This window comes from Caloenas nicobarica, chromosome 11 (genome assembly GCF_036013445.1).
Source record: "Caloenas nicobarica isolate bCalNic1 chromosome 11, bCalNic1.hap1, whole genome shotgun sequence".
Lineage (NCBI taxonomy): Eukaryota > Metazoa > Chordata > Aves > Columbiformes > Columbidae > Caloenas > Caloenas nicobarica.
Window position 1 is genome coordinate 8,145,541 of NC_088255.1, and position 15,195 is coordinate 8,160,735.

The 15,195-nt window shown below is 44.8% G+C and overlaps 2 protein-coding genes across 2 annotated transcripts in view; one reads left to right on the forward strand and one right to left on the reverse strand.

The window, feature by feature from the left end:
• DCP1A (decapping mRNA 1A) overlaps positions 1 to 2,159 on the reverse strand; it is a 33,429-nt gene extending 31,270 nt beyond the window's left edge. Inside the window, exons 1-2 of the mRNA XM_065642849.1 lie at positions 2,019 to 2,159; positions 949 to 989 (exon numbers count right to left, since the gene is read on the reverse strand). Coding sequence (XP_065498921.1) covers positions 949 to 989; positions 2,019 to 2,153 — 176 coding nt within the window. The 5' untranslated portion in view covers positions 2,154 to 2,159. The remainder of the gene's footprint in view (positions 1 to 948; positions 990 to 2,018) is intronic.
• CACNA1D (calcium voltage-gated channel subunit alpha1 D) overlaps positions 1 to 15,195 on the forward strand; it is a 228,271-nt gene that overhangs the window by 5,413 nt on the left and 207,663 nt on the right. The window lies entirely within an intron of this gene.

Here is a 15,195-nt window from a genome sequence, read left to right on the forward strand (position 1 = left end):
GCTAGTAAGTGTCAGGATTTCTGTCACAATGAGAGCACCTTTACTGAATGGTCAAAAACAAAATCTGTCAAGAGCTTCTAATGAGGGGGCAAACAATCCTTACCATCACAAGTTAGTCTTTTAATGCGCCTAACAGAACTTATTTGAAATAATCAGCTAGTCGCAAGGAAACTTTTTGCTTAGTTTTTTGTTTTTCAGTGCGGTTGGCTTTCTTACACTGTTTCCAAGACTGGAGCTAAGCCAAATTAGATAGGAACCGGACACTAGTATCCCTTCACAGTGCCAGGATAAAATATTGCAATGACCTAGTCTATAACAGTCTATTTCAAGATGGGTTAAGTCTGCATTATTTATATTCCTTACATTCAAAAGAGTGTTATTTCATTGTTAGATTTTTTATTTGCCTGCAATTTAAAACTTAAATACATGATTGGTTTTACGTGCTGGTTCTCCCCGCCCACTCCTTTCCTCCATCCTGTATAACTGGAAATTTCTTTCACGGAAAGCTTTTAGGAAACTTTGTCCGTTTGCAAAACTGTTGGGAAATGGCAGAAATTAAATTAGGACAGATTATTTGTCTCTGTATTGTTTTCATAATTAACTTTATGGATTTTAGGAAACAGGAAGATTCAGCATTTAACAAACTCAATACATTAACAAATGCTATTGAATTACAAAATAAGCTCGATAAACTAGGTTTGTGTGGTACATATGCAGCGTTCATCAACTTCTAGGATTTTTTCAGCAGTACGTTTAGGTGCTTTTGATAGAGGTATTCACCTACGTGCAGAGCCTATTCTTTTCAAATGAGTATACAGATGTTAATAGCTGGACAAATAAGTAGTTTACTGGATGCAGTAAATCTAGTATGAAAGCTACACATGAAGCCATCTGAGGTTAATTTTCTTAAGGAAGGAAAAAGAAAAAAACCCAGAAATAACACCTTACCTTTTGTACACAAATAAGGTCCCTTCTATGTCAGTTTTCTCCTACAAAAGACAGGAATTGCATTTAATGGTATGCTTGTTCACAGAGCTATGTAGCTTTTGTGTAGCATTTTAATTACAGAGATTTGCAATATCCTTTGCAATTCCACGAGGTTTGACACCATAGGACTAAAATGATATGTTATTTTCAGAAACTACCTGTTTCTTCTTAGTAAGATCAGGTAATTAAACCCATTTCCAGAAGATTTTGTTCGTGCTATCAATCTGATGATGTGATTTACAGTATTCTACAACCTTCCTACACTGAGCCTAACCTGTCAGAGCTGCACATCTTTCTCACAACTCCTTATTTTAAATACAGACAGTCCATTTGTCTGGAAATATCAGACAGGTTGCCTTCCACAGCCGTTATTTAAATGATGGCAATGACAAAACTATATAACTACGGACCATGGCTCTGTTTCATACTTCTGTTTTCAAAGGACCCTTTACCACACACTTCTGACCCACCAGCACAGAAAGCTGAGTGCAGTTCCAGTGCCACATAAGACAGCAGGAAGTTCCACATATTTCTGTTTTCCTAGTTTTGCGATAAAACCGGTGGCCAAGCAAAAACTGGTTTAATGCAACAACGAACACTAACATTTCTCAAAGGCCGCTCTTCCTGAATTAGGGCTCTTTTCAACACGCATGAGCAACAACAACAAAACACAACGTAAAAAAAAAACAACCACAAACCAACCTAGCAACGGGCACCAAGAGCACAAGAAACCTCGATCCCCTCAGCGGCCCGGCGGCGGCTTCCCCGCGCAGGTCCCGGCCGCAGGCCCGGGCCCGGCCCCGCTCGCCGCTCCGCCGGCACAAGCGCCCTTGGGGCCGACACCCCCTTGGCCGAGAGCAGCCCCTGCCGGGGCCCCTGCGGAGGCGCCGGGCCAGGCAGCTGCTGGGCCGAGGGCACGGGCGAGCGCAGCCCCGGGCCCGCCACGGCCGGCGCCCGCGAACGCCCCGCTCGGGGCCGCGCCGCCACCGCCCCCCGGCCCGGCCGTGCTGGACCCGCTCCCCCCGACTTACCCACTCGTTGGCCTTCGGGCTGAAGCTGTAGAGCGCTACCTGGCCGGTCACGTCGGCGATGCTGGTGATGTACGGGTCGTGCTGCTTGAGGGCCGCCAGGCTGATCTCCTGCCCCGCTCTGCTCGCCGCCTCCATCTTGGCTCCCGGCAGCCACTCGCGGGGGAGGGCAAGAACCAGCCGCGCGGTGTCACCGGCGCACCCGTCCCCGCCGCCGGCCGGAACGCCGAGCGCCGTGCCTGCCGTTCCGCCCGGCGGTTCCGCGCCACGGCAGCTGCCGGCCCCGCCAGCCCGGGACAGCGAGAGCCTCCCCGCCCCCGAGGGACCCGGAGCCCCCTCCCCGGGCCGGCGGGCTCCCCTCTCCCCCGCATCGCGGCTCCCGAGGCCGCCCTGTGGCAGAGGCTGCCGGGGCCTTGCTGGGCCGTGGAGTTTGGGCACCGGCCGTGCCCAAGGCAGCCCCCAGCCCCCGCTGACACGCGTGGGGTTGGGCAACACACACCACCGCTGCAGAGGGGTTAGCGGCCTTGTAGCACCGGGGCGTGAGCCACAGGTCAGCGGCTGGGCGGAAAACTGGCTTCGTGGGGCTCAGCCCCACACGTGTCCCCCGGCTGGGCTGTGTCCCCCGGCTGGGCTGTGTCCCCCCGGCTGGGCTGTGTCCCCCCGGGCTGGGCTGTGTCCTCCCGGCTGGGCTGTGTCCCCCCGGCTGGGCTGTGTCCCCCCTGGCTGGGCTGTGTCCCCTGGCTGGGCTGTGTCCCCTCGGCTGGGCTGTGTCCCCCGGCTGGGCTGTGTCCCCCCGGCTGGGCTGTGTCCCCCCGGGCTGGGCTGTGTCCCCCCGGCTGGGCTGTGTCCCCCCTGGCTGGGCTGTGTCCCCTGGCTGGGCTGTGTCCCCCCGGGCTGGGCTGTGTCCCCCCGGCTGGGCTGTGTCCCCCCTGGCTGGGCTGTGTCCCCCCGGGCTGGGCTGTGTCCCCCCGGCTGGGCTGTGTCCCCTGGCTGGGCTGTGTCCCTCCGGGCTGGGCTGTGTCCCCCGGGCTGGGCTGTTTCCCCCCGGCTGGGCTGTGTCTCCCGGCTGGGCTGTGTCCCCCCGGGCTGGGCTGTGTCCCCCCGGCTGGGCTGTGTCCCCTGGCTGGGCTGTGTCCCTCCGGGCTGGGCTGTGTCCCCCGGGCTGGGCTGTTTCCCCCCGGCTGGGCTGTGTCTCCCGGCTGGGCTGTTTCCCCTGGCTGGGCTGTTTCCCCCGGGCTGGGCTGTGTCCCCCGATGCCGCCGGGCACGGGCGGAGCGGGCGGTGGGCTCCGTGGGGGCTGCGCCTCCAGGAGCCGCAGGGCTCGGCCAGGCTGCTGTGTGGCAGCTGGCCCAGCGCAGCGCTGGCCTCCACGCGCCCCCGCTGCCGAGTGCCCGAAGCCACCGGCCGTGCCCGTGCCGTGCCCGGCAGAGCTGCGCTCCTGCCCCGCCGCCTCCGCGGCTGCGGCTCCATGCAGGAGGGCTCTGTCAGACGTGGTGTCGCTCCGGTTCAGCTCCCGTAACGCTCTGAAGGCAGGACTTTCAGTCCTTTGTTGAAGGGATCCATCCTGTCAGCCACCTCCCCAGCTCTGCTCCCTGTACTGACTCCTCTTGAGCATGTTGCGTGAGATTTTCATTTGACTTCTTCCAACTCGTGTCTCCAGATCTGGCTGTGTCATGAAGAGAAATAGCTTCTTCGTTTCAATGGAACAAATTAAGCTAAAGATCCGTGTATTCTGTATATTGTTTACACTGTAAGAGGTCATTATTTTTATTGTTATTATTTATTTACTGACTCATTGTCTCATTATTCAGTAACACTTTATATTAGGAAAAGGTAGTATGCAGAAGTTTAAGTTTGAAAACAATCTTTCATGAAGAGACAATCAGCAGTCTAAGGGCTCAAATGAAACAGAAAGAAAACAACAAAAACCTTTTTAGAGCTGGTTTTAAATGGCATCTTAAACATCTGGTCCAAAACGCTCCTTTCCGCAAGATTACTGTTAAGCGAAGGTATTTTTCACTGTAAAAAACTGCTTGGCAAAGGGCAGCCTGCTGCTGTGTGAGATCTTCTCAAGTGTGAGAACTCCTTGGCTTCATCTTGAATTAAAAGTGAAATATGAGGAGCATCAATAAAAAAGAGAAGCAGTGGTTTCTGGTTATGGGTTGTTTTCCTTCTTCATCTGCTAATTCTAGTTCTGCATTTTAGTGAATTTATTCTCCCTGCCCTTCTTCACTGTTGTCGCCTTGGAATAAAATATTTTCTATCAGAAATGAGTCATATGGCCTGCCATCTGCTTCCTCAACCTTGAAGTACACCGAAGTGTGTAGTGTACTTAGACTCAAGCTGTGACCTCAGTGTAAACCGAAACATTGGTTGTATCCATTCAGGCTTGTTCTGTGCTTATTGCGTATTGGAAATCTCTTTGTCCTCCCTTGGAGCTGTGCAGGAGTTACTGCTGGGGAATGTTCATCTGTCACTCTCTGCTCCTGACTCTGGCACTGAACCAGGCAGCAGTGGGATGATGGACATAAGGCCCTTTTGGTGTTTTCTCTGTGGATGGGACAGGTTCCATTTGTGTTTCAACAAGTGAAGAGAATATTATGTTCTATATTTCAGTTATTCAGCTGAGGTTTTAGAGGACAGAATATGATGATTTATTACCCTAAGTGCTATTGTCTACTTGATATATGTTAATATTAAGGTAGGTGAAATAATAAAGGCTTTGGTTTACACCTTCGGTTGCCTGTGACAGTGTGGCTGGATCTCTCCGTTGATGTCTGCTCTGCTGTTTGCAGTTACATTATACAAACTCTTTTTCTGGCTCTTGTTTATCACACAGCAGATTACTTATGTATTCCCAAAGCTTATTTGGGCTGCAGTCACTCCTTTCAGACTTCGTACAGTCTGCAGTCCCTTTGTTTCTCCCTTGTTAGCTGAATATCCTCAGGAAATATGTATTGCTGCTGTTAAGATGATGGAGAAGTGCAGTAAGCGTTCCCAGTCAGTGCATTTTCTGTTATTACTGGAAGTTGAATTAGGGTCCAGTGGAGTCCAGCAAATCTGAGTGACTCATCAAGCTCATATTCTCTCTTTGCTGTTTTTCACTTGAAACAATTGCCAGAAGTTTCTGGTTTCATGAAATATTTTGCAAATGACACGGTTTTTATTGGTTTGCTTACAAATGTTTTCCCTTGAATTGTAATGGCAGGCAATTCCCGGGCTATTGATTAATAATTGCATTATTATCTGTACGTTAAATTTCAGTGATAATGGCAATAATTCTACAGATCGTTTATTTGGGCTTAGTCCTAGCTAGGGCAAATTGTCCTGATGATAACTTTCTTAATTGATGATTTAATTAGCTTTTATTTTGCGTTTTAATTTTCCGAGCAAGCCTGCAAATGTTTAGCCTGTCTTTTTTGTGAGAGACACACATTTCTCTATTATTTTAAAGTGGTTAAAACAACAAGGGGTGGAGGGATGCTAGAATTTTGCAAGGATTGCCATTTTATTTCACAGGAGGCATTACCCGAGCATTTTATTTGCTTGTTATTTATTACAGTGTTTACTTCAGTTGTATTCTTTGCTCTGCTGTGATTGTACATTTGCTCTTGCTGTTGGTGAGGCTGACGGTTCCTGATATTCAGTCTTCTTGCTGTACCTCACTGTACGAATACTCCTTCCTGTGGTGATTCTCCAGGCTGATAAAAGATAACGGAAAACTGCAACACTTGGAGATTATGACCCATCTCTTTGTAAACAAGATTTGTAAAATTCTCACCTTTTGAGGATTAGCACAGAAATGGCCTTGCATGCTACTCAACAGCAGTTTATACCATATTATGTACTTAAAGAAAGTTACTTTTCGTGGCAATTATTCTGCTCTTCAGGAGCGCTGCATGAATCAGGAGCCTTTCACAGGTCTCCCCACTTACAGTGTGCTCTTTCTGCACAAATGCTGCATCCACAGGTGCCTTGGTGCATATTCATGGTGACAGATATTTATTTTGACCTGTGAAAAGATCTTTTTCCACCCTTAGATGAAAAGTTTTCTAAATTGTTATACGTTACAGTGCTATAGGGCAGGAAAATTTTGCCTTTTTACCTGAGAGTTTTTAAAATGTGGATACTCTGCAGTATCTGTTGGTCACCAAATCAGTTTCCTTTTATCTTTCTTCTCTGGCTACAAAACTAAACTTTTAAAACACTTGCTGATTGACATCAGCACTAATATCCTTTGCTTGGATTTTTATTAATTAATTCCATGATAAATTTGACAATTCATAGTGTCCTGCTCAAGTGATAATACTAAAAAGGAATCACAGACAAAGTGAGGAGATTGCACAGGAAAAGCTAGAGGAATGGCAAAGGTATTAGAGCACATGCCTTGCAAGACAAACCAAAATAAATTATTATGTTGCTGGGTGAAAATAAGGAGAAAATTAAAAAAAGAACTTGGCACTTTACACATTCGATGTGTAAAAGGTTGTTTTACAGAAAATAGTTCTCCACACTTACTGGCAAAAGGACAAAAAGAAATCAGGTTAATGTACAGCAAAAATAATGAGGCTGGATCCTACCAATCCCAATCAGTAGGAATTGTTAAGCAGCATAACAAGTTACTGAAGGATGTTATGGTGTCTCCTTCCCTGTTGTTTTTTAGGTTCAGATGATACAATCTGTCAGGGATGGTCATTATATACTTTATATACATTATATCATATATACATACATATATATATATGCCTCTGTGCAGAGCCTTTTAGTTAAGGTAATTATTCCATTTTGCTATTGTGTCTTTTATCTCCCTTTCTTGGGAGAGCAGTACCCCTTCACTTCTGTCAAGTCAGTTGTTTAAGTCAGAATTACGAAATAATTCACCCACGTGTTTCCACAGTTCTTCACACCAAAGGTGATGGTTTCTGGCCCAGGTTTTGTCAACAGGTTGGAGGTTTTTTTGAGTGTGTGACTACATCTGCAAATACAGTCCGGATGGATACAAAGCAGTGGTCATCTAAACAATTAAAATCCATGGGATAGGATGGTGTGTAAACGAGCTCCTTGTTTTGGAGGATCATCATATTGAAGTGACGAGGTACAGGAAAAGAGTTCCGGGTCCGCTGACTTACCCAGCTCTAGGTATGGGATTTTTTCCTATTTCTGTGCTTTACCTAAAATAGAGATAATACATAACTACTTTATAGAGTTTCTGAGTTTTTCAGATGTTGCAATACTGAAATCTGAATTTAACTATAAATTACTTTGGTCTCATTTTGTCATGTAATAGTTGCAGTCATGATTCTGTAAAAGGAATGGATGACTTTTTTTTTTTTTCCCTTGTACAACTGGTAAAATGTTCTAGAAAATGTGAAGCAGGAAGCTTTAAAAGCAACAGTTAATTACTGAAATAATGTAATTTAATAAAGCACAAGGAAAATGACATTAAGAAGCCCCATCTAGCCATCTATGTGTTCACTACCATTTTGGACATGAGTATTACCAATAGTTATGTACCTCCTAAGAGATGCTAAAAAGACATTGAACAAATAAAAGACATTTAATTACACTTACAATTTAATAAGACCAAGAGAACGAAAATACTCAATTTGATTTATACAGTAAAGCTGTTCCCACAATAACAGTGCCAGAGGTTGAAATAGGTCACAGGCAGCCCTCCTTGCATTGCTCAAGAACATTAGAAGGATTAATCATTTATGGATTATCTCCTAGAAACAATGATCTGGCGCAGACATGTAATCCAATCTCCTCTGTCTTTCTAACCTGGTTTGCCGTTTCACAGGGGATTGTGGAAGGGTGGCAGTTTTTTCTAGGAAGACATTGCCTGCCAGCTTGAAACATGTAAATTGCTGGAATTTGCATCAAAATATGACAGCTCCTCTCTGATGAAGGTAGGTAGTGAAATTAGACAGGCAAAACTAACTTTTTTTTAAACTAGAGCACAGAGGTTTGGTTCAGAAATTATGTCATGTTCACCCTTTGTTATTATCTGTCACTGAACAGAGTAAAGAGAAAAGTTTATCATTGATATAAATCAGAACTAGAGAGAAAACATTATTCCTGGGACTCTGCATTTTTCAAAAATATCCAGTAATGTTTTCTTTCTGACAAATTTGTCCAAAAATTTAAATGCATCTTATTTTTGAATACAAGCCTTTCAGTGATCACAGTGTCTGTAAGTACATTAGATGTAGGTGTACAGCCTGGCTTTTATTGATTTATATACTTAATGTAATATGTAGGGCTTTGAACATACATTTTAGCCAGTTTAGTCATATTTTATTCAACAGTAGATACAAGGCCTGCTGGTGAGTGTTTAGAACTGTACTAATTTCATTTCTCTACTGAAAATGAACTCTACTGCAAATCTCCGTTGTGGCAAATTAGCAATTGGGCAAAATATTGCAGAAGCGAAGGTGGACCATCATGGATTCTCTATGGCTTGTTTCGTTTTACACATATTTTCTGTTTTATTGGTATAATAACATTAGGAAAAGCAATATGCAATTACTATCACAAGGCAGAGTAGCCTGTTCTCCTGAGTCTTCTTTTACAGACTATACACTGCACAGATCAAAAAAATGACAATTAGATTAGCAAGGTTCTGCTGTGTACAAAACTGATAAATATATCAGGAATAATTGTGCATCAGTGGTGGATACCTTGAGCCTTGAGAAAGCTACTTTAGTAGAACCATGTCACTTTTAAACTCAGCCAATTTTTAATTGTTCAGCCATCTACCTTAAACATACTGTGACGGTTTTTATGGCATTATTGTGTGCTTACATTTTTGTTTTCTTGTAAGCATCCTTTTGTGTCTCAAACCACTTTTGATGCCTCTATGTATCTAAACCCTTAAATATGGAGACTATAACATACATTTTATAGTGTGCGTTTCTATGTTGCTTTATCTCTGAAGCCTTGCTGTAAAATAGCAAGTTGGAATTCCTTTTAAATATTTTTAGCTGGTCCTCTTGCAAAATATGCATATCAGAGCAATCGTCTTTAAAATACATTTGATAAATTATTTATGACCAAATGTGTATTTTCAATAGGCTTTTCCTGAGGTGGTACAGTACTAATAAAGAAGATGCAACACAATTCTGAGAATAAATATCATCTAGAGCTTTTCAGACATGACTGAGAACAAATACAATGTAAAGCAGACGGGTGATTTGGGCTGCTTTTCATGCTTCGTAGGTTGTGCCGTGTCAAGAGGAATGGGGATCAGTGAACCTGCGTTCTTTTCATCGGTTATTAAACCACTTCAGCTCTCTGCACCTTAATTTTCCCAGACATAAAATGAGTACGATGTATTTACTCATCATTATAAATCTCATTGAAACAGTTTTTTGAAGAATTATGTAAACAGTAGGTGTTTTGAGGGCATTTCACTCCTCCAGGGAAGGAGTGATGGTCACTGATCTAACACAAGACGTTGTCTGGAGGTGAGGGCACAGCTGCATCGGCTGCTGCTGACCTAGCGCCGCAGTCCTGCCGAAGGAGCAGGTTCAGGGCAGCGCTGCTCTGGTGGGGTGGGTTCCTCAGGCCCCTCGCCGCCTCCCAACACCTTCTCTGGGTGCTCAGCTGCCTGCTGGGGCTGGGCTGCAAACGGGAAGATAAGGCACAGCACTGGGTGACTCTTAGTGCGGGCACATGCGTCTCTTGCTCTTTGCTTTGTCAGCTTGCTCCAGGGTGTATCATGTCCAAGAGTATTCAGTGACATAACCACGTGGATTTAGTGTCTGTAGCGTGTTTCTGCTGTGAATTGAAACGCTGAGGCAGACCCACCCGATCTGGGATGGGGTGGCGTTCCCCCAGGGAGTGAGGAAGGCACGCTAAGAAAAGTGGCAAGGAGTCACCATACTGGTGAAGAGGGAAGCTCAATTACATCATGACTGGATGAGATCCCAACCTCATTTGTCTTCTCTTCACCAATGAAGTTCTGGCTGATGGAGAATTCCTTTCCTGTTGTCTCTCAGAAGAGAGCCAGAAAGCTGTCTGCTGGAGACCCTCCGGGAGCCCTGCGGTGAGGATGTGCGAGGAATGGCCCAGGAGCGGCGTTCCAAGGGGAAGGTGGTGACACACAATGGTGTGGAAATTTGCAACCAAACGGTGGCACAGAGCTTGGCATAGGAAACTGCTGCAGTTCGGGCAGCCTCGAGGGCTGTGACAGAAGTGCCATTGCCACCTTTAATTTTGGGACTTTGACTGTCGTATTTGAAAACAAGTGATCAGATAGTAGGGAATTATATAACAACACAAGCAGTTAACATCTTATTTAACTAATTTTGTATGGGTTGTGTGCAGATATGTGTGTAAAGCAAAATGGCAGTCAACTGGTAAAATATTCTCTACAAAATTCTGTGTACAGATTTACTGAGTTTTCACTTTGAAAACAATTATAACTTCAGAGATTAATCTACAAATTAGATTGCTTACCTTGGATTGTTTTCAGAAGAAAAAGACCTAAGTAGTATGCTGTTTGTTGAAACCATCCTCTGCATTCACACAGTAATTTTTCCCTAGTGGTATTTCACAATAAAATTACTTTTACGCTGTGGAATTAGTATACTGAAATGATGAATCCAAAGAGCTTGTGTAGGGGTGATACATTTTGTCAGGTAAGTGGTTGAAGAGCGGATGAACAGCTCTCCAGTAGATTGTAATAATCACAAATAATTATTTAAACACTTCCTGAGTACCAGTTTACATGGCAGGCTCTGACAGGGTCTTTCAAAGCTCAAAACTCTCACCGTCAATATGGTGACTGTTGCTCATTTTCAAAGTTACTACCTCTTCTGAAGTCTATATAAGTTATATGATTTTCAAACGAATTAAATTTAACAGACTGCGAGAGCTGCAGTGTAAATAATGCACATACACAAAACCAGCCGAAGGGCCCCATCTCCTCTCGCTTTTCCTGGTGTGATGCCTTCCAGAGCTGGCCAGTCCAGCTGGAGGTCTATACCGCGTGCCTGCCGAACTGCCCAGCACCTCTGCCTGTGCCTGCAATGTGTGCCTGATGACAGCCGGCACAGAAATCGGTGATGGGCAGGTCAAACTTGCCATGTTTGCCTTTCCTCTGTCCCGTATGCATGTGTGTACCTGACGTTGGTCAGAGACAGCGTGGTTTTAGGAGCTTTGACACTTGCATGACAAGACAGACCTGCCCACAAAGAGAACTGAGTTCCAGAAATGAGGAGCTATTACAGGGCAGGAATGACCAGAGTCCACTATTTACCCTAGCGGGAAAAAATTCCAAACCAGTTACCAAAAAATAGAAAAAAAAAAAGCCTCTGTAAAATGTTTTCACCCTGAGATAAAACTGGCATTCGTGTTGCCTTTTTTGGATTGAGAAATACTCTGATCGGCTCCATTTTCATGATGGACTCGTCACCTGAATAATTCGTGAGTGGTTGTGTCCGGGAGGGAAGCTGAACACGGAGGGAGAGCTGTTGGGGTACCTGTGGTGTGTGGAAGGGGAGCGTGGGACTGACCGAGGGGGCCGGCGAGCTGCTCCTCCTGCTCTTGGCTTTAGCTCTCAGTAGCAAGAGTGTCCACGCAGGAGTAGCAGGAGCAGCAGGGGAGCTCAGGCTGGAGGAAGGTCTTAGCAGGCAAAGACGGTCGTGTCTTTGCTATGTGTTTGTGTGGGAAGGGGACTATGTGACTTTGGTAATTTCGTGGGCATATGCTTTTGGTAAGATTCTGCCATTATAGTAGTTTTGTTTGTTTGGGGGTTTTTTGGCTTGATCTTAGATTCCAGCTCTAATGGGGAGCTGGCCAAGTATGCTGTGTGAACTTTTGATATTTAGCACTTCGGGGTCACCATGTGATTCATGAGCTTCTTTGACACAAGAGCTGGGCAATGCTGTTGGCTGACAAACAGCTGTGGGGAATGCTGAAGTTAAGAGAGCTGAAGTTAAATGAGTTAAAAAAATCTGTTATTCTTGCTCCTCTAGAAAATCCCCAAAAGATTGCTGTGTAGTATCAGGGTTTCTACATTTGTTCAACTTCGCATATTCCTTTTATGGGCCCTAACCTACTTCATGGTGCTTGTTTAATGGTCACACTTCTGCAAAGTGCTCTCCATGGCTTAGTGGCAACGTGCCAGCTGCTGAGAGGCTTGAAGGGTTGTAACTATTTGTTTGTTTTTAAATGATGAGAGACCTACTAAGTGGAATCCACTGCAAGTGAAAGCAAGTAACAGAAACACTGGCTTTACCATGTGGGCATGGCTGGCAGTACAAGGGCACTTTGTCAAACACTTCCGGAAAGAAAAAGATAAATGTATAATAATTAAGGTAATTGTACAAATGTATTTTGTTTATTACCATCATGTCAGCAGAGCAGAAAGAGAGACTTATTAAACTTACTCCAACTCCCATTAGTTTTTTATGATCTTGACAGAAATCAGAGAGGAAGATAAAGACATTGTCTATATTCTATCTCTTTAAGTTGCTTTTTCATTTGCATCACTAGACAGAAATTAATAATTAATGTTTGCAAAACCATATTCTGGTATATGGGCTATTTGCAAACTGTTCACTGAGGTTATTATTTACGATATCTCTTAATTGTACTTTTAAACAACATTGTAGTGTTCTTGAAAGGCTCCTAAAGCCATCAAGCATTCTCCAGTGGATATGCTAATGAGGCTTATAATGGATGAATTTATTCTTTTAATTTGTACATTAAAAAGTTATTTTTGATAGTTTGTTACCTGTTTCTCATTAAAACAATCTAATACTAGAAAATGTTTACGCTGTAAAATTATCAAGAGATAGTGTCTTGCTGATTTGTATGTAGCCAAAGGAATACAGTAGCAGAAGGGAAAAATGCAACTAAAATGTATATCTGTAGCAAGAACTTCTGTTAATTCATGGGTGTTTGAGCCTTCTGCATTCTCTTTGAGGCCCATTTTTTTCTCATATTTCAGCTGGAACTGTCTTTTTTTTGCACTTCCACCGAGCTTGTGGAAGAGTGGAACATTTCAAATCTCCATAAATTATTTTTCTGATGGGAAACTTTGCAAACGCGTGTGGCTGTGAGGGGCTTCACTCGCCTATGGAACCCGGGGGAGCTGTTGCCGTCCTTGCTCTGGCCGTGCCTGAGCTGGCGGGACCCCAGGGGTGGGCTGGGCAGGGCTGGCGGGGCTGCGCGCCCAGCAAGGCCACGCTCATGACAACTGTGGCCGCCCCCGTGAATGCTCACTGATGCTCACATCAGTGCTATTTAAGGGAGCATCTAAATTCGTTGCCTGACTAGTCGGTAGCTGAGGTGTGTGGCTATTTGAAAATGCTCATTTTGTGACCTTCGGCTTGCATCCAGGACCTATTTCAGTCCTAACCTTCGGCTGGTATCTTGGTTTCTCACTCAGGCTCTTGACCTTTGGTATTTAGCCTGATTGCTGGTCTTTGGGTGCCAGATTGCCTCTTGTCCTAGGCTTGGATTCTAGTTTTGGGTATTAGCTCTAGCTGCTTATTGCAGCTTGGCACTTAAATCTTACTTGTGCTTTTGAAATGCTCCACTTAGGTCACTAAACATACTTCTCACATTTCTTTTCAGCCTTTATGTAAACGAGTCCAAACTCTTGTAATCGTAACATCTTTAGTCTAGACGCATCCTTTCTCTCATGGGTCTTTAAAGTGAGGATGCAGATCCGTTTGGACACTCCTCCAGGAATCCTCGATTCCTGCTCCACATGGGTAGTCACTTGGTGGCCTTTGTGCTCGCAGGGATCTGTGGGGATGGCTCCTGGCCTCCGTGCAGTGCTGGGTGCCCAGCAGCAGAGCCTCAGCCCCAGGTGGCCACGGGACGTCTGCGTTGTGGCTGGACGTTCCAAAAACCAAACCGAGTGCAAGCCTGATAAATCCCAGCATCCTGTTTGCTACAAATCTGTTGCTGAGACACTGACCTGTAAATTGGCTTGTTTGACCAAACGTGTCAGAATGGAAAACTCTCCATAAATTCAAATGAAATCAGTTAATTTCCTTCTAAGACATTTTATATGAAATTACAGCAAAATCATATTTAAGGGAAAAAAAAGCAACCCCCAACATCTCTGTAGTTTTTTCAGTAAAAGCACCGCAAGATTCTGTTGGTTTTGAAGGTCAGATGGCAAGCTTCATGTTCACAGTTGTGACAACATGCTCACGTGTGTTTGTTTCCCTGGCTTTACAGGGACTGTTCGCGTGAATAACTGCTCCTGCAGAGTGAATAAAGGCACTTGCAATCTGGTCCCAGCTGGAAACTTATTTCTGAAGCCAGTTCACTCCCTTCATAAAGCACAGATTCTTTATTTTATCTTGTTTTCTATCTAGTTCAAATGATTTGAGATCTTTGGGTTGACTGCTACTCCATTCCAAATCGCTTCCCACTGGAAGAGACGTACATTTCAGAGCTCTTAATTCTTTCTGGACACATATTTGGAATAGAGATGTTCTTTTTGTCTGGGAGGAGAAGGGTAATTGCTGCCTGCCTGGATATCGGTTAATTAGCAGTCTCCTCACCAGTGGACGCCTGGCTAAATTCACTCCTTTGCTGAGTAATTTATTAAATAACTACAAGACTGTTCAGGCAGCCCTAATAGTATTTTATAACAGAGCACTAATTACTTGGTATATTTAATCGCAAAAAGGGTTATAAGGAAATACACGACATATATTTTCGATTGCTTACAAACCTTTATCTCACACTTTTCTTTTGGATCGCAGAGCTCAGCGAATTAAATCCAGTTGTTCCTCAAGCGAGGATGCAGTATAATTTCGGAGGAGATATTGAGTATCATTTTCTTTCACGGTTAACATAATCTTGGCCTTCCCAGGAATGCATGTCACACAGGAGTCACTGTCACAGCCTTAGAAGGGCTGCTTAGATAGGGAGAATCAGCTCCACTAAGTGCTGATGCTGTGTGGTGGCTTGGGAAGCGTGCGGAGGAACCGCACGGCAAACCTCTGCTCGGCTGCCCTCGCACATCCTCTGCCGTGCGGCTGGCCATTAACATGCCACTGGGATCTGCCCGGATCACTTGGGAGCTGTCAAGTGGATAAGACAAGCTTTCTGGGGAATGCACTGAGATAATTACAGGAAGATGAAGTTAAACTGCGTACATGTGCTGCACCGAGTGCTGTGAGCAAAGGAGGCTTTATTCTGCAGTACG